Here is an 18768-nt window from a genome sequence, read left to right on the forward strand (position 1 = left end):
GTACTCCACAAATATGTGTGCAAATCAATGAAATTATGACATATGGGGCTGGTGTTGCATTATTTGCAGGGCTGTTTTTTTTATTCCCAGTTTGGCCCTATCTCACAGCGATCATGTTTTAGGAGGAGGCAGAGAGTATTACTGCATGTCGTATCTCGTTCACTTCTCCTGTGTCAACACTTTTCTGGCATCTTGACAAGCAGACTGCTACATAATGTGATTGTGAAAGCACACCCAGTAATGATATTATCTAGAAACATATTAGCTGTTATAATTTTTGGTAGTATATTATTTTAGTACATTTTTAACCACCGTATTTTTTGTACGATACTTAGAGCTGATGTAGTTTGGGAGAAAGGATTAAAGACTAATGGGGGGGGGAAGCAACTCACAACCCTGTAATAATTTCCAAAAAACATATGGTTTGTCCAAAATCAGGATATTTTGTCAACTTAAAACTGCTAGTTTTAAAGTGCAAAAAATTTGGACTAATTTTTCGGTTTGTTTTTGTGCAATAAGTTTCAGCCAAAATTAGTTGCTCAGTGCCCACATTCACTCTCAATCTCTCACCCTCTCTACATGTTTCCCTACCTTCTCTGCTTACCACTTCCTCTTCTGCTGACCACTTCCGCAGGTGACCTGAGGGCAAAATGGCGGCCCTATGCTCCAATCGAGGGAGAGGCTGTCACCACAAGTGCCATAATTTTGGAACAAGAATGCTAGAGAGTGTAAGTGAATGTGGAAAATTCTGAGGTTTTTGCTACATTTTTGTCCAATTCATAGGGGGTCTGGCCTCGTTTTTGGGACTAAAAATTTAGTACATTTGAAATTAGGACAAATCCGAATGTACAAGTCGAATGCAAAATATAGTTAGCCTAAATCAACAAAACATCTTTAAAAAAAAAATATTTAGGAGTAGCTGCAGCTCCCACCCCATTTTTGCACCACTGATTGGCAGGAAAGGGCTCCCACTAAAAACAATGGGAGCAATTTCTGCACACCCCATTGTACAGCGCTACGGAATTTGATGGCACTATATAAAAAAATAAATAATAATAATAATAATGTACAGAGGGAGTCTTGTAACTCTTGTAAGACACTCATCAGAATACTTGCTGAGTCAGCGGTGAAGCTAACTGGTAATGAGTATATCACATGAGAGCAGCCATGAGGTAACTTCGTCCAAACATATCGCCTACAAACCATGGAACTTGGGGAACAGGAAGTGCCAGCGTATAATAGGGGAGTCTGTATTATCCCCTCACGCATTTCCAATGGTTACCAGACAAATATGTAAAAGGCTACCAGATGCATTAAAGTACAAGTGAGGGCTGGAAAGGCAAACTTAAATATTACCCTGCTTGGCAAATTTCTGTTTCGTCTAAACATGAGGGGAAAAAAGGAGGAGGAGCATTTTAAATAAAACCTCATATATAGCACAGTTTTGCCTTCAAACCACAGATTAACACAACACATACTCTCTTTGAAAGAAACAATGGAATTGACTTTCCACGGAGCAACGTTTGTTGTCCTAGGTTTGACGTTACTATATATTTTTAATATTTTGAGCAAATGGAATTCAATAAAATTGAAGAATTTTCCCCCGGGCCCCAGATGTCTGCCGTTAATTGGAAATTTGCATTGCATAGATCTGAAAAAACCTCACCTGACTTATTTAAAGGTAAGGGATTATTCTGACATTGACAAAAAAGGAGAAAGTAAAAGGTATCAGATTTATTTTTATATATTTTCATTTTTGCAGGTTGCGTTTTACACCTCAGTGTAATAAATGTTGGCGAAAAGACTCTGTCGGATAGAGAAATATAGGCAGACTTACATCTAGAGAGATAGAAAGAGAGAGAGAACAAGAAAAGCAAGAGGGGAAAATGGGAAAGGAAGGCGGGTATTGAAAGAAAGTGAGCTAGGGAGTGAGTGAGCAGGAAGGAATTAAGGAAGGAAGAAAGGAATGATAAAGAATGAAAAAGAAAGAAAGGATGAAGAATGAAAAAGAATAGTGAAAGAAAGAAAGAAAGAAAGAAAATAGACATTTATTCCTTAAAAATAGATATCAAAAATAAAAAAAATGGAAAAATCTGAAATTGAAAAAATACTCAACCCTCCATATTCATATAGATATACATACACACTTTGTATACTTTTTTGTCCAAAGCCCCATGTAAATGTTTTAAATATTGGTTGATTTTCAGAATTTGGACACAGATTTTAAGACAAAGAAAAATGACAGGTGTTCTATTAAACCCACTGAAAATGCAAGATTCTGGATTAGATTCCCATCATGTGTTCTGCTTTTGGTGCACTGGCTGAAGTTATAGTTATATTTACATGTTGTATATCAAATTCTGTTTGTTACATTTATTTCAATTTCTGTTGCTGCATACTCTTCCTCAAATGTTTTGACCTTTGTTTTTTGTTGTTGATCTAGAATGACAATGTCGTTTTTTCTGTCTCACAGTTAGCTAGGGCCAGATGTTTAATAAATATTAACCACGTTCTCTGCAGCGTTTAGCACTTGCTCCGAGTAAATTGGGGATAAAAGCCACGTCTTTGGGTTTATCCAAGGCCTTTAATAAATCCTGTTAGGTGCTAAAATTTGCCAATACCATACATCCTAAACATAGCCTTGCTGATGCTATATATATATGTATAACGTAGAGTTTTATACACTATATATATATATATATATAAGCCATGTGAATGAAAATTATGAATGAAAGCAAGTTCTAACGTATACGATATTCCAAATTAACACCTTTTTTAGTGAATAGCATATGGGCCCAGTCATAAATGATGTGCAGTTTTTCTCTTTCTTTTCCTTATTTCTCTCTTCCTTTCTTCACCTCCATTTCCCTCTCTCCCTTTTTTTATTTGCCCTCTCTTTCCTCTCTCTTTTTGTTTTCTCTCTATCTTTCCTTCTCTCTTTTCTCTCTTCTGTCTTCCTCTGTTCCACTCTCTTTTCAAGTTTTAAAGTTTTGCCACCTTTTGCCATATATATATATCTGCAGTGAGATATTTATATTTGATGCTGCCCAAGGTCTGACTTTGGGCAGCATTGCCAGTCAAATGGATCGATACAAACATCTTGTTTGTCACAGGCCCATTGAGCAGCAGTGAACAGGAAGCCTGATGGCCCAATTGGGTGGTTGGTTCTTGGTTTGGTGACCAACAGCCTGATGCCCTCTTGGAACTATTGCTAGAGGCCTAGGCCTATTTGCATACCTGGGAGCATCCAGGCTCTGGCTGTCCAATGCCCTCGCTCTTTGGGACTAGCCCCAAACGCAGAAAAATGAACGTGGTAGGGCAAGTCTTCAGGCGAGAACCGGACAGATTTGGTTTGGGGTAGAACACACTTTTTTATATAAGCTTCTCTAACATAAAACAGCACTCTAATTTTACATCAAGTATCTTCAAATTAAATAGACTGATAGGAAAACAAGAAGTCCAAACCACAGAGTGATTCTGTCATGTTAAAAACAGTTTCTCTTTACTCTTACCACTCAATTCAATAAACATCATTGTTGCCAAAATGCTACTTTCCATCTTACTATTCTCTAATACTCTCTTACGATCAAGCTATCCAAAACCTATGGCCCCGTGTTCAGTGTTCAGATGGGCATGAAAAAAATGGTGGTCCTGGCTGGATACGAAACCGTAAAAGATGCCCTGGTGAACCATGCTGAAGAGTTCGGGGAAAGGTGGCTTTTGCCGATATTTAAAAAGATGGACAAAGGGTTGGGTAAGTTCATTTATTTCTACCTCCAAACATCATCTGTTTTCCCCATAAAGCTCGCATATCAACATAAAGCGAGCGTCCCTGTTTTCAGGGGACCGTCCAGTAAATAAAACTTCCTTTCCTGGTTTCTCTCTGTCCTGGTTATTGTCTGCTAAATAACTCTTAAATCCAATGGCATATTATAATTCAAATACAACTGTTTAGATCTGATTTTGCTTTAATGCACAATTTCATGCAAAGAATATAGTAATGAATGAAAGTTTGATATGAAATCCAAATAACTTGTAGATATTGGGGTTTTTTTGCACCTGGAATAATAGTCGCCCCATATTCCCAAGTACTACAGGCTAAAGAATGATTATTCTTTAGTTTTCAAGGATATCACTTGTCAAGTATGAATTAACAAATGAAGTGCATTGATACAAAGGAATGGAACACAGACTTGTGCCTCTTTAAGGATGAATGTTTTTTATTCTAGTGGAATATTCCCACTGAGCTGTATGTACGAGATCTTCAATTACACAATACCTCAACAATTAAGAAAACAATCAAGCCAGGGAAATGATATAAGAGGATTATACATATCCATTCCCAACCATGTTATAAGAGAAAACAAGACAAAACATAAAAATGGCAATTCTCCACGATGGCAATTCTAGAACTATATTTATATAAAAAAAAAAATAATAATATATATATATATAAATATATAGTGAGAAAGGGAGAAGGATAGTGATACATGAGAAAAATTAACAAATTCTTCTGATTTTATAAATTCATACACATTTTAAAAATCAAGGCCAGCCCCCCACACACACACATACACAGACACAAATTGGACTAAAACGAAGCAAAAAGCTCCGAAATTTACACTTTACAATTTACTTCTGCTTTCGTGTCTCACAGCTTCGCTTCTGTGTCTCGCATTTTCTTGTCCTTCATCTTCTTGTTTTTCTCTTTTCTCTCTTCTTTCTTTGTCCAAATCTCCATGGACATAACCTCCCAGGGAAAACTTTCAGTGACCTGAAGCCCAGCAAATGAGAATGTGAGAGAGTGAGAGTCTGAGAGAGAGTGTGAGAGAATAAGTGAGAGTAAATGTGGGCGTAGGACAACGAATTTCATTCCAGAATTTAAAATGATCTCTGATTTTTGTATAAAAAACAAAAGGGCAGGAAACGGAATACGTTGTCCAAAAAAGGAACTGAAAAATTTGTCCAAATCTAGGTCTTACTCATTCACAAGGAGAAAACTGGAAGGTAATGAGAAGGTTCACTATCACAACCTTACGTGACTTTGGAATGGGGAAGAGCGGCATAGAGGAGAAAATCAATGAGGAAGGTGGCCACTTGCTGAGACATTTTGAATCATTAAAAGGTATAGTAAATGTATAATTGTAAAAGGCTTTTTGCAAGGGGGAATATAGAAAAGAACGATAAGTTGGTCAAAGTTGCCACACACAACCATATATAAAGAAGTCGGTATTATCTTCTTAACTGTATTCTTTACCATGTATTTATGGTTGTCCTTAATTCGGCATTAACAGGTAAACCCTTTGAGTGCACTATGATACTGAACGCAGCAGTTGCCAATATTATAGTTGCCATACTACTTGGACAGCGCATGGATTATGAAGACCAAACATTTACAAACCTCTTAAGTCTGGTCAATGAGAATGTGAGACTTCTGGGAGCTCCGTCAGTTTCGGTAATATTTATGTGCACATGTACGAAAACAGATTTAAGGCAAAATGGACATTTAGAACAATCAATTAAAACCATTCTTTGACCATGTTCTGAAGTTCAGCTCTTAAAGTGTCAGAGCCTCCTCCTCATTCCCACTCCATGATTTGGGAGACATCGATAATTTCTTATAGCAAACGTAACAAAAAAAGTAGGAAACATGCTATACTTATATCTCTTTAGGGAAAATAATAATTATAAAAATTACTAATTAGAATTAAGGAAAGATTAGGGAATATATGGTTTCCTATTGTTTTGTGCTCTAGTTTGGGGAAAAAATTGTAATTTCATCTTTCCCAAATATCAGATATTCTTGGAATCATTTTAGGAAGAGACTATTGTTTTCAAGATGTTGCTCGATTCATGTGGTATAAGATAGGGAGCCCAAAGTGACTCTCAGCAACCATATGGTTGTATTTTTAACATGATATTTTTATAATGAAATATTTAACATATTCAACTAATACAAAAACTGTATTTTCACGAAGCTGGTCTAAGACCGTGACCAATAAGGCCTTTGTTGATGAAGTTTTGATGTCTCCACCTTACTTGCTTTTTCCTATGTCATTTTTGTAGATATATAATGTATTCCCGTATTTCGGATTTCTTCCTGGAAGTCATCAAACTATTATGAAAAATGTGAAAGAACTTTGTGCCTTCATTAAAAGCAAATTTGTCCTGCATCTAAATAATTTAGATGCAGACGACCAGAGGAGTTTCATTGATACATTCCTAGTTCGACAAAACCAGGTACTAGTTTTGTGTGACTTTCAAACTTGTGGATATGATCACTGCTAACTTCCTCCAAAGACATGTTATGACTGGAGTACCCTCGATCTCCGGGTCAAGCCCCCACCCAATTTACCTTATCCCAATAACGACAGACACCAGAAACTTGGGTTGAAAAATCAGCAACCAAGTTTATTTATTAACCAACTTATTACCACACAACCTTAGGTCCGACACCTTGTTGCGTTAACAGGGCAAAAACTACCAGACTGAAGACATAAATATAATAATTAACATCAATAAACATAAATAATTAACAAAACCCATAAAGCTTACCAGGCAAACTAGTAACCACCACACAGGGACGGACATACTAAAATGCCCAAACCCAAATCTGAGGCTCCCAGCACCACCTACCGGGAAGCCCCCACCAAACGCTCTCCGCCAGAGCATTCACACCCCCTAGATGCCTGGTAAGCAGAAATACCCCAACCTAACACAACAAACAGGGAGGGAGGGTGGGACAAACAACACAGGGTAAGGTGACGATAAAATGTTCCTCAGCCTCGTGTCATAACCCCTTAAGTAACTACCCCGCCCTCAACTTACCAAAAATTGGCTCCAAAGCCTAGCCCTACTCAGGATCCCAGTCAGGGCCCACTCTGGCCATGTTGACCCCCGCGGGCATCAATCTGCTTCCTTTTGGGGACAGGCTGACAAAAGGTAGACATCAAATTACATTTTGTGAGCTCTATACCCGACTGCTTAAAAGGGGAACTCTTGCATGTGAAATAAACCCATCATTTTAATGGTTAAATGGTTTTGTTATTCTAATTTAGATTCACTAGCTGTGACAATTATCAAAGACATAGCAAGGGCATTTTATGCTAAGTCTTTCATGTCCCATGATCCCTCAATGGACAATGCGTCGGAATTCCAAGCCCAAGCAGGAAGTGGTAACCAGCTTCCTCGACTCTACCCGCATAGTGAGGCACTAGTGATTGCTTACACCATGCAGTTTCTCTGTAAAGCTATTATCACAAATGTATTATTTTAGAGCAGGTATTTAAAGCATGTGATAAATGTAAAAAATGATTATCATATTATATATATAGGCGTAAGAATTAGACTTGGGCACCAGGGGGCTCTTTGTGTTCGTCTTTGGAGAAAAAAAACCTTCGTATTCCTGTTCCTGTCTTCTTTTCGGGCGAATATTCATGGCCATTCTTCGTGCTCGTTTCCTCCCGGCTGCGTAGCAGGGGTTAATACGGGGTTAAGAACACATCGGAGCAGCAGCAGCAGCAGATGCGTTCGCGCCGTGAAGGTCTGGCATCAACAAATGAATTGCAGAACTGCAGAATGCACCTCATTCGTTGATGGCAGGCGAGCCCCCTGCCGAAACGACCAATAGAGTTGCACACACGTACCGAGGTGTACTAAACACAAAATGACCTAGACAAATGCTCCAAGGAACTTGGCCTCCGTTTATCATACACAGTCACACATCCATAGATGTTTAATAAAAGAATAGGGATTATTTTACATTTTTAAATTGATTTTGGACCACTTGTAATACATGCCTAACATTTGCTACCTATTTATAATGGCATACTTTGCAACAACCCAACTTTTACTGGACAGGACTGGAAAAAAGCAGGACTGTCCACAAAAATGTTGGGTGTGTTGGCAGGTATGCGAATGGAAAAATGTTGGACAAGAACTAAAAAATAGCTTAGGGTTAATGTACGGTTATTTTTAAGATTAGTAGCAGTGCACTGTTTTGGTTAAAGATGTATTATGTCTAAATAATAATGTAATTTACATTTTAATGGGTTTATTGAATTTTATTTTAAAGTTATATTTATTATTATTTACTTTATTATATTTATTTAATGTTGTAGTGCTACCCTACCCAGCTATACCTATGTGCACTAGCATACCTAGTTTAGCTAAATTTGATGGGACAGGAAAAAAGCAGGACTGTCCCTGAAAAAGTTGGGTCTGTTGGCAGCTATGTGGATGGAAAAATGTTATAGGGTGAAGTCTGAGTTATAGCGTTAATGCTAGTGAGTGTAGAAGTGAAGGCCAGGGCAAATAACAGGAGGAGAGGTCCTTGTGATTTGTGAATTGTACATGTGTGTGTTATGTGTGTTATGTGTTATGTCACTGTGTTATTTGTGTTATTGTGTGTTATGTTTGGTAGGTTGTGTATCAGACGGAAAAAAATGAAATGGAAATGGAAAAGGAAATGGAAAAGGCGAATGAGTGGGCAATTGGCGACCCACTCACCTGTTTCACCCCAGGGTAAAGCATCCAAACAACTGTCAGTCCTAGACGTTTGGCAGCGGACTTCCAGAGCTCAGACACAAGGCCCTAGCGTAAGCTGGCTACACCGGCGGAGGTAGCAGGCGTTGCCACACTGCAAACAGACGCAGCCAGGGGGGAGAAACTACCTTGAACATTTTGGACATTTGAGGCATGACACTAGCCAGGAAGCGAACTGGCAGAGAAGAGACGCTGGCACCACAACCAGCAGCAGCAGCATTGGGTAAGGTGAATGAGTGGCAATTGACGACCCGCTCACCCGTTTCACCCCAGGGCAAAGCATCAAAGTCTGTCAGTCCATGGCGTTTGGGAGCGGACTTCCAGAACTCAGACACTAGGCCCTAACGTAAATTGGCTACACCAGCGGAGGTAGCAGACGTTGCCACACCACAAACACGTGCAACTAGGGGGAGAAACTATCTTAAACATTAGAGAAAAAAAAATTTAACTTTCCAAGCTAAGAGCTGGTTAACCCAACTTGGGCAGATTGAATTTAAGAAAGGCAATCTGCTCCATCAGATGAGGTGCCATGCGTGAGCGCTGTGGACTCACTTTGAACAGTGGTTGGCGGACATTAGAGAAGCTGCTGCGCAACCCATGAGATTGCAGGCCACACACTCTTCTTTTCATCCCAGTAGCTAAGAGGATCAACATTAGGTGCAGAAGGAACTTCACAGAGGTAAAGTTTGACCATTTCTACTACTCTCCTTTCTGCTGCTAGCTCTGTCACATGGTCCAACTATACTCCCAAGTGCCTCTTCCCAAAACGCAGCTGCTCCACTCAGCTGTATTGTGCTGCTTGTGGCACTGCTGGTGATGCTGCTGCTAGGAGTAGCAGACCACATCATCTCTTCCTCCTCCTGCACCTCTCCCTCCTCGGACAGCATTCCCATTTTCTACGCTGCCAGTCACGCACCTTGTTGACCAATTGCTCCCGGTAGCTACTGAGAACATTGAATTTCAAAGCTAGCTTTCCCTTAATTCTTGGATCGCAAAGGCACGCTAGTACCATTTCGGGACTCGTTTGCGAAGGTGTACTTTTAGCAGATTCTTCAGCTTCCTGACTATGGCTGCTACCTCAGGATGTAGAGTGCCACCTTGAACAGCCTCACGGTTTTCAAGGGACACATCCATCTTGCTGCCTAGATGGGAGAACACTGGGATTACCTGGGCCAGACTGGCACTGTTTGAGTTTAAATTTTCTGTGGCATCCCTGAATGGTTTAAGGACTGCCACTAGCTGGGCGATCACTGTCCAATCCTCCCTATTCAATGAAGAGGTAATCCCAATATTGTGCTCTGAGGCAAGATTATGGATTGCCCTCTGCAGCTCCAAAATCCTCTCCAGCATGTCTAACGTGGAGTTCCACCGTGTACTGACATCCTGACGTAGGCAGTGTACGGGAAGACCTGACCTCTCTTGCTCTTCCCTCAAAAGTTGGCTAGCTTTAACACTATGGTGAAAGTGCCCAGCGATCTTTCTGCAGCGGGACAGAACTACTGCTGCCACATTAGTTCCTTCTGACATTGCTGCCTTCACTACAAGATGGATGATGAGGGCTGCACAGCGCACACCAACAATATGACCATCTCGCAGCGCTTTCACCATATTGGCACCTCCGTCAGTTACCACAAAACCAACTTCAACATTGGTGCCTGCCTCTGCTCCCACCCAAAGGCTAAACATTTTCCTCATCGCATGCAGAATATTTTGGGAAGTGTGCTTTTCATCCATCACTTCTGCATGGAGAAGGAATGATCGGTAGCCTGCTGCAGCAGCTTCCTTGGGCACACCGGGCTGCCACCAGTGTGCTGTCAAAGAAAGAAAGGCATGCTGCCCACTAGGTGCACTCCACAAATCTGTTGTGAAATGAACAGACTGACCAGCAGCCTTGGAAAGCTCCTCTTTCACTGCTGCAACACAGGACCGATACAATGACGGGACAATGTTCCTGCTAAAAGTGGAACGTGATGGAACTGTATATTGTGGAGCCACAGCCGCCATCAATTGTTTGAAAGGCTCCCCTTCGATCATAGAGAAGGATGCCCCTCCAACAGCAATGAACTGACCAATAAGTCGCGTTACTTTATTGGCCTGCTGTTTGGGCATTGACCTTTTGGATTAGAATACCACAAATTGTTCCAGGGTGGGCTGGACATGCAGTGCTCCAACCTGCCTTGGTCTCTGGCTGCCAGCACTAGCTGCTGCTGCTATTGGCTCAGAAGCAGCTGTTGGGGTTTTTCCACGGCCACCAGCTATGCTGCCTGCACTAAGTTTTACTTCTGCATCTTTCCCCAATAGCACAGCGTTGTGTTGAGTGCTGAGGTGATGCTTCATGCTAGCACTGGTAAAATGGCCAGACACTTTCCCTCTGCTTATTAGCTTCCCACAATGTTTGCACTTTCCATAGCGCCCTTCTTCAACATTTTCAAAGTGCTCCCAAATTGGGGCGCGCATAGCCTTGGAGTGTGCCTTGGGTGCTGCTCCTACTGCTCGGGGTGGATGAACAGAGGCAGAACTAGTGGTGGTGCGACTGGTGGTAACAGTACTGGCCATAGTGGGACTGCTAATTGCTTTAACTTTAGATTTGCTAGGTTTTGCTGCTGCTGGTGGTGGTGATGGTGATGATTGTAGCGGAGAAGGTGGAGGCTCAGGGGAAAATTGTGCACTAGTCGTTTGGACACTGCTCCCTGAGGAATCTGATTCCTGACCACTCATCTCCTCTACTTCCTCTGGCTCATAGTCTAGTTCTTCATTAGCCAGATCGAATGGAATTCCTGCTAGGCTGGAGCTAAGACTGATATCGTCGTGAGACTCGTGACTAGTAGTAGTGCGAGCAGGAAGAACAGACTCTGCACTTGGCCTCTCAGTCTCAGGCTCCTCTGCTACCTCACTAGGTGGAGTTCCACTATGTGTAGCCCTCTCTCTAACTGTCATCACAAAAATATTGTAAGGACTTGGTGGCTTGCTAGAGGTACTAGGAGGACATGGCGTGGCGGGTACCGGTGGGAACAGTAGGCGCAGCACTAGTGGTGGTAGAGGTGGGTGTGGTGGTGGTGGTTTTCCCTACAAAGGAATGAGATTGCTTTGGTTTGGGACCCCTCTGAGTCTTGCTGCTAATTTGGCTCTGCTTGGTACCTTGCATGCTGCTCGTGGATGGGGAAGATGCTGCTTGAGGCAAAAGGCACTTCTTTTTACTCACTGGGCTAGTATAAGTACTAGTTGTGCTACCCTTTAACTTTGAACGTGCTTCTGGTGCTTTAGGCTTTCCGTAAAAAAACATAGAGCTTGTGGGCCTAGCCGCACTACTACTGCCTGCTTGTGGTGCCTTTCCTTTACTTGATGATCCTTCAAGCAATGCTTCCCCAAATGATAAGCGAGAGCTTGGCCTACTTGGCCGACTAGACTGACGCAAAGGCTGTATCTTAGAACTGGTGGTGGTGTTGGTGGTGGTGGTGTTGGTGGTGGTGGTGGTGGTAGATGGAGCTTGTCCCTCCTTAGTCCCAAAAGGAGGATCCATTTCAAATTTTGTGTTGTGTGTGTGTAGTGTAGTGTTTAAAAAAACTTAAAAAAATAAAAATAAAAAAAATTACTTTTTACACGGGCCTAAGAGCCTATCCTACTACTATGCTAAACTATGCTAAATTATATCAATTATTAATTATTAATATTACTGATTTTAGATTAGACACTAGTAGATGTCTTGTCTACAGTACACTCTACACTAGTATACTATTACTAATACTATACAAACTATAGTATATATAACTGACAAATATATATATAATTTTATATGTATTCAATTATTAATAATATATATTAAATTATTTATAAATTCTATTATTTAATTTATTTAAGCAGGACAGGCAGTAGCCACTAGTGCCAGCCCAGGGCAAGGGCACCCTAAGAGCCTATCCTACTACTATGCTAAACCTAAAGCTATATTAGTATTCTAGTCTAACTCTAGGCAGAAGCTCTCAAGCCCACTAAGCTAAAGTGAGGTTAAGTTATATATATAATATTATATTATTAATAGATTAGAATTACTTATATTTTGTATTATAGATAGAATATAGATTATGAATTAGAAAGAATTACTTATATATATTATAGATTATGAGTTAGAATTTATATTATATTATATAATATATTATAGATTAAGAAGATTAAAGATTAGAATTATTTTAGTACTACAGCTAGTAGTTTAAAGCTTTGCTTAGTACAGTTGTTGTCGTCACACAGTTAATTTTTCTTGAAAAGAAATTAGAAATAAAATAAAATGTCACAGCAAAACAGTTAGCTTCACTGCTTGCTGAAACACACAGCACTTATGCGGCTGCACTCACTAGCCCAACAAGTTCACTTCACTGATGGACTGAGGTGAGCAAAACACTAAGGGTACTTTTAATAAAATTAAAATAAAATGTAAAATAAATGAGAAAATCTTTGCAAAACAGTTAACGTCACTGCTTGCTGATCAAAAAAGAACACAGCACTTATGCGGCTGCACTCACTAGCCCAACAAGTTCACTTCACTGATGGACTGAGGTGAGCAAAACAAATGAAATAAAATGAAATATTATTAATTAAGAAAAATTGACTTGGTCTCTTGCTGTTGCTAAAACAAAGCACAAATTATAGAGCTGCAGCACCAGTACTAATAGATTAGCTGAACTATAAGCTAGTAGTAATTTATAATTATTAATTATGTTTTTTATAGCTAATTTAATTAACTATTAAGATAAGAATTATAGAATTATTGATATTAATGATTTTAGATTAGACACTAGTAGATGTCTTTAATACTCTACACTAGTATACTATTACTAACTATAGTATATATAACTGACAAATATATATATAATTTTATAATGTATTCAATTATTAATTATTAATATTACTGATTTTAGATTAGACACTAGTAGATGTCTTGAATATCTACAGTACACTCTACACTAGTATACTATTACTAATACTATACTAACTATAGTATATATAACTGACAAATATATATATAATTTTATATGTATTCAATTATTAATAATATATTCTATTAAATTATTTATAAATTCTATTGTTTAATTTATTTAAGCAGGACAGGCAGTAGCCACTAGTGCCAGCCCAGGGCAAGGGCACCCCAGTGCCAGTGAGGCACTGAGTGCACTGTCAACTCAACAGCACTACACAGCTGATGACAGACAAATTAAATAAAAAAATGATTACATTAATAAAATTATTATTATTAAATATTATTAATTCAGTAGAACTGAAGTGAGGAAGAGTACTGTGACGGATCGTCCTGTGCCCCAGACTGGACACCTCCGCCCGTCAGCTCCTTCCCTCTCCCAGTAAGCGGACGCGCTGCGGCTGTCCGAAGAAAGCAGTCACAGACCAGCACTTCCCTCAATCATGAGACAGGACTTCATGCTTTGAGGTTAAAAACAGAACTCTTTTTATTACAAACACACAGAACTTATATAAAATCTCCATTCACTGTGCACCGAACCCAACCCCCAATCCTATCAGCCACATCCCATCATAAATCCCATCAGCCACATCCCATCACAAATCCCATCAGTATACAGGGGATGTATCAGGTGAGGGGATTAAGGGATACAATGGGTTTCCCCCACCTGTGTTATCCCCCCTGTTGTGCGGGTGCCGTCTGGGCAGACAGGGCTGTGCTGGCTGATTAAGAGCCCCAACCAGATTATAGGATCGTCTCTTTGAAGGCTGGAGCTGCAACCACATTCAAACAAGGTACACATAAATATAATAATAACAGTGGAGATCAGACAGGGTTCTTCACAAGTACACTGTGAGAAATGGCAGGCTGAGGCTTACCAGTCTCACACAGAACAGAACAATCTCTCTGTAACGCTCGGATGCAGCACAGCAGTGTTACCAAGGCAGTCACAGCGAAAAATGAATGGATCTCTCAGGCAATCTCTGGTCTTATAAAGGCAGTTTCAGAAATTCAAAAAACAGCAGCACAGGCATTGGACGAGACCCTTAGCGTGACGTCACAAGAGTGAGCTGATTGGAGAGACGAGGATCAGCTCACTCCTGTTGAATTCTTCGATTCTTTGTGGTTGTGAGTCTTCGTCTTCTCCTACGTTTTGCCGGCACTGTATTCTGTTCTACGTTCCTTCGGAGCGAACAAAAAAACGGCCTCATCGTGCTCGTTTTCATGTTCGCCCGAAGACGAATGCGCAAGTCTAGTAAGAATTAACATAGACATAGCTGAAAACCTTTCAGTTTTGATGCAGGGTCTCCGGGAGAAGCCATGCTTTCCCTTGCAGGGTCCATTTCTTCTTTCTACACCAAGGAAGCATAGATACACCACCATCACCTCCCATCCACACCCCATCCACTAGTGGATAGTAATACTCCACTTTTCCGCTCATTGTTTAAAACTTTTAACGCATTTGTAACTGAAGGCAGCATTAGAAGAATCATCTCCATCATTCTTATTCCCAATAATAAAAATGCATCTAGCCATAGTAGCCCAAGAGAAAATGGAGCTTTTAGTTGAAGTTTAATACTTTTAATTAAGCCAACATGCAAAAAGAAAACCCCAGAAATCTTGAAAGCTTATGTACCTTCACATCTTATTTTTTGTTGACCTAATAAAAAGTATCAACTATGTCTAAAGATTCTAAAACGTTACCAAAAAATTATTTAGTCAAATATTTTCTTTTTTTTTTTTTTTACATTGTTTGCCAGGGACACTTAATCGTCTTGTGACACAAAAGCTGGCCCTATTGGCATATAAAAAGAAAAAAAAATATGATTCTCTTAATTTTAGGGTACAGAGGTCTCGAAAACTTATTTCCATGAAGAAAACTTACTCTTTCTTGTAAGAAACTTGTTTTCTGCTGGAATGGAAACAACATCAACCACCCTCCGCTGGGGTCTACTTCTTATGATTAAATATCCAGAAATCCAAGGTATTTCTTATTGATTTTTTATAATTGAATATCATATTTTAGCATATTTAATAAACATTTTATTGTTAATGATTACCGTATTTGCTCGATTATAAGACGACCCTGATTATAAGACGACCCCCCAAAATCTGAATATTAACTTAGGAAAAAAAGAAAAAGCCTGAATATAAGACGACCCTAAAGGAAAAAAGTTTTACCAGTAAATGCTAATTCATGTAAACTATTTTTTTAAATAAAAGCTATGATTGAGAAAAATATTTTTTTTGTTTTTATTTCCTTGTATTTTCCAACCTGTCCCCCAGTTACGCACATCTGCCCCCAGGCTTGCCACACCAATATGGCACTGTGGCCCATGATATGCCTTGTAACCCCCTATATGCCACTGTGCCCCATGGTATGCCTTTTGACCCCCTATGTGCCACTCTGCCTCCAGAAATGCCTTATACCCCTATATGCCACTCTGGCATTTAGGGGGTTAAAAGGCATATTATGGGGCAGAGTGGCATATAGGGAGGTATAAGGCATTTCAGGAGGCAGAGTGCTCTATTAAATGCCCCCTTAACGCCACTCTGCCTCCTGAAATGCCTTATACCTCCCTATATGCCACTCTGCCCCATAATATGCCTTTTAACCCCCTAAGTGCCAGAGTGGCATATAGGGGTATAAGGCATTCCAGAAATGCCCTATGTCCCCATTTAACACACACACGCGCACACACACACACACTTACCGGTGCTTTCTAATTTCCTGCTGTATTGCCGGGGCAGCGGGTTGACGTCTCCTTCCGCTGCAGCCAGAAGGAGGTGGAGTTGGCAGCGGGGGTTTGTCTGCGTCCGTCGCGGATACCTTCCCCGGCTGTCAGAGATCAGAGTTCCCCGCACCGGTGGGGGGAACTCTGATCTCTGACAGTCGGGGAAGGTATCCGCGACGGACGCAGACAACCCCCGCTGCTAGCCACACCTCCTTCCGGCTGCAGCGGACGTTGTCTACGCGGATCGCGTAGACATCAACCCGCTGCCCCGGCAGTACAGCAGGAAGCACCGGTAAGTGTGTATGATGGGGGGGGGGGGGGGGGAAATTTCCTAGCTGTTCTTATACATCCCGTATATAATCATTGGCTGTTAACACAGTAGAAATAATTGGGATAATTTCACTTTTTCTTCTAATGAATTCAATATTATATTGGTTTCCATGTTTGTGTTTAAATTGCGTCCCACGTAGGCCAACATATTCCGATTAGACTTTGCTCTCTTCAATAAAGCTGAATAGCCCATGCTAATTTAATGGAACTGTTAATTACGCAATAATTTCAGAATGGGATTACAACCATATGCATAAAACAATTTATATCATAGACTCTTGCTTTACAGGTAAATCACTTCCCAACTTCATGATGGTCCATGCCATAGTGTAGGAGACTTCCTCACATCCAAGGCAGTCATTGGGCGCCGATAACAACTGCCCCCGTCCTGCCAATACACAATAATTTTACCACACATTGAGGTCTATTCACTAAGGTCATATGTTCACTAATATACCATGAGTTGCTTGTTTTTTAGATAAGAAAGTGGATATAACCGTATTGGCCCTACCATGCTGACAGTAGTCAGTGTGCTTGAGTTTGCATCAGCCTAGCACCCCACAAATTGGTGTGCAAATCAATGAAATTATGACATATGGGGCTGGTGTTGCATTATTTCCAGGGCTGTTTTTTTATTCCCAGTTTGGCCCTATCTCACAGCGATCATGCTTAAGGAAAAGGCACAGCGTATTACTGCATGTCGTATCTCGTTCACTTCTGTGTCAACCCTTTTCTGGCATCTTGACAAGCAGACTGCTACATAATGTGATTGTGAAAGCACACCCAGTAATGATATTATCTAGAAACATATTAGCTGTTATAATTTTTGGTAGCATAGTATTTTACCGTATTTTTTGTGTAGTACCTGGAGGTGGTATCGTTGGGGAAAAAGTTAAAAAAAAAACTCACTACCCTGTAATTTCCAAAAAAAACCATATGGTTTGTCCAAAATCAGGATATTTTGTCAACTTAATTCGTTTTTTTGACTACTATCATCTACACATTTTAATACATTATTCACAAAAAATAATGAACTTACATTTAAAAAGTAGTATAAAAAAATTAAAAGGAGGAATCATGGCTGAACAAACATGGTGTATACGACAAAAAACTGCTAGATTTAGAGTGCAAAATACATATGTTCAAATGGGCCAAAAACGATTGGGACAAATTTTTCGGTTCGATTTTGGACCATTTGTTTTCAGGCAATGAATTTCAGCCTGCCCATTCGATTTCGCTGAAAAATTTGTATATTGGGAACAAAATTAGTTGCCCAATGCCCACATTCACTCACACTCTCTTACGCTTCTTACCTTCTCTGCTGATCAAGCCCTCTTCTGACGACCAAATCCGCAGGTCAACTGAGGGCAATATGGCGTCCCTATCCTCCAATCAGGATGTCATCGCAAGTGCCATCATTTTGCCCTCACATGAACTGTGGTGATGCCATCTCCCCGATCCTCCAATGGGGGAGAGGACATCACCACAAGAGCCATCATTTTGCCCTCACATGGATTGATGATTGGAGGATTGCAGTGGACACCAACAAAGCGCCGCCATTTTGGAATGAGAATGTTAGAGAGAGTGAGTGAATGTGGAAAATGTTTTGCTCTATTTTTGCCCAATTCGTAGGGGGTCTGGCCTCCTTTTTGGGGCTTCGTATGAAACTTACATGTTTCATACGAAATGTGTACATTTGAAATTGGGACAAATCCGAATGTACAAGTCCAATGCAAAATATAGTTAGCCTAAACCTACAAAATCTTTAAAAACAATAACTAAAGCAGTTACCTTTAGGAGTAGCTGCAGCTCCCACCCCATTTTTGCACCACTGATTGTCTGCTTAAAGTGGCAGGAAAGGGCTCCCACTGAAAACAATGGGAGCAATCTCTGCACATGTACAGAGGGAGTCTCATAAGACACTCATCAGAACTGGTAATGAGTATATCACTTGAGAGCAGCCATGAGGTAACTTCGTCTAAACATATCGCCTACAAACCATGGAACTTTGGGATAAGGAAAAAGTGCCGGCCTATAAAAGGGGACTCTGTATTATCCCCTCACGCATTTCCAGTGGTTACCAGACAAACATGTAAAAGGCTACCAGATGCATTAAAGTGCAAGTGAGGGCTGGAAAGGCAAACTTAAATATTACCCTGCTTGGCAAATTTCTGTTTCGTCTAAACATGAGGG

At 40.4% G+C, this 18768-nt stretch overlaps 1 protein-coding gene across 1 annotated transcript; it reads left to right on the forward strand.

The window, feature by feature from the left end:
• Positions 1-1495: 1495 nt before the first annotated feature.
• On the forward strand, positions 1496-16908 carry LOC149281511 (cytochrome P450 2K4-like). The gene is made up of 7 exons (XM_089499228.1): positions 1496-1681; positions 3592-3754; positions 4976-5125; positions 5295-5455; positions 6067-6240; positions 15353-15494; positions 16865-16908. The coding sequence occupies exons 1-7, from the start codon at positions 1496-1498 to the stop codon at positions 16906-16908; spliced, it is 1020 nt and encodes a 339-aa protein (XP_089355354.1).
• Positions 16909-18768: the final 1860 nt, after the last annotated feature.

The sequence above is a fragment of the Sceloporus occidentalis genome, unplaced genomic scaffold (assembly GCF_023333645.1).
Source record: "Sceloporus occidentalis isolate IW3139 unplaced genomic scaffold, rSceOcc1.0.p SCAF_131, whole genome shotgun sequence".
Lineage (NCBI taxonomy): Eukaryota > Metazoa > Chordata > Lepidosauria > Squamata > Phrynosomatidae > Sceloporus > Sceloporus occidentalis.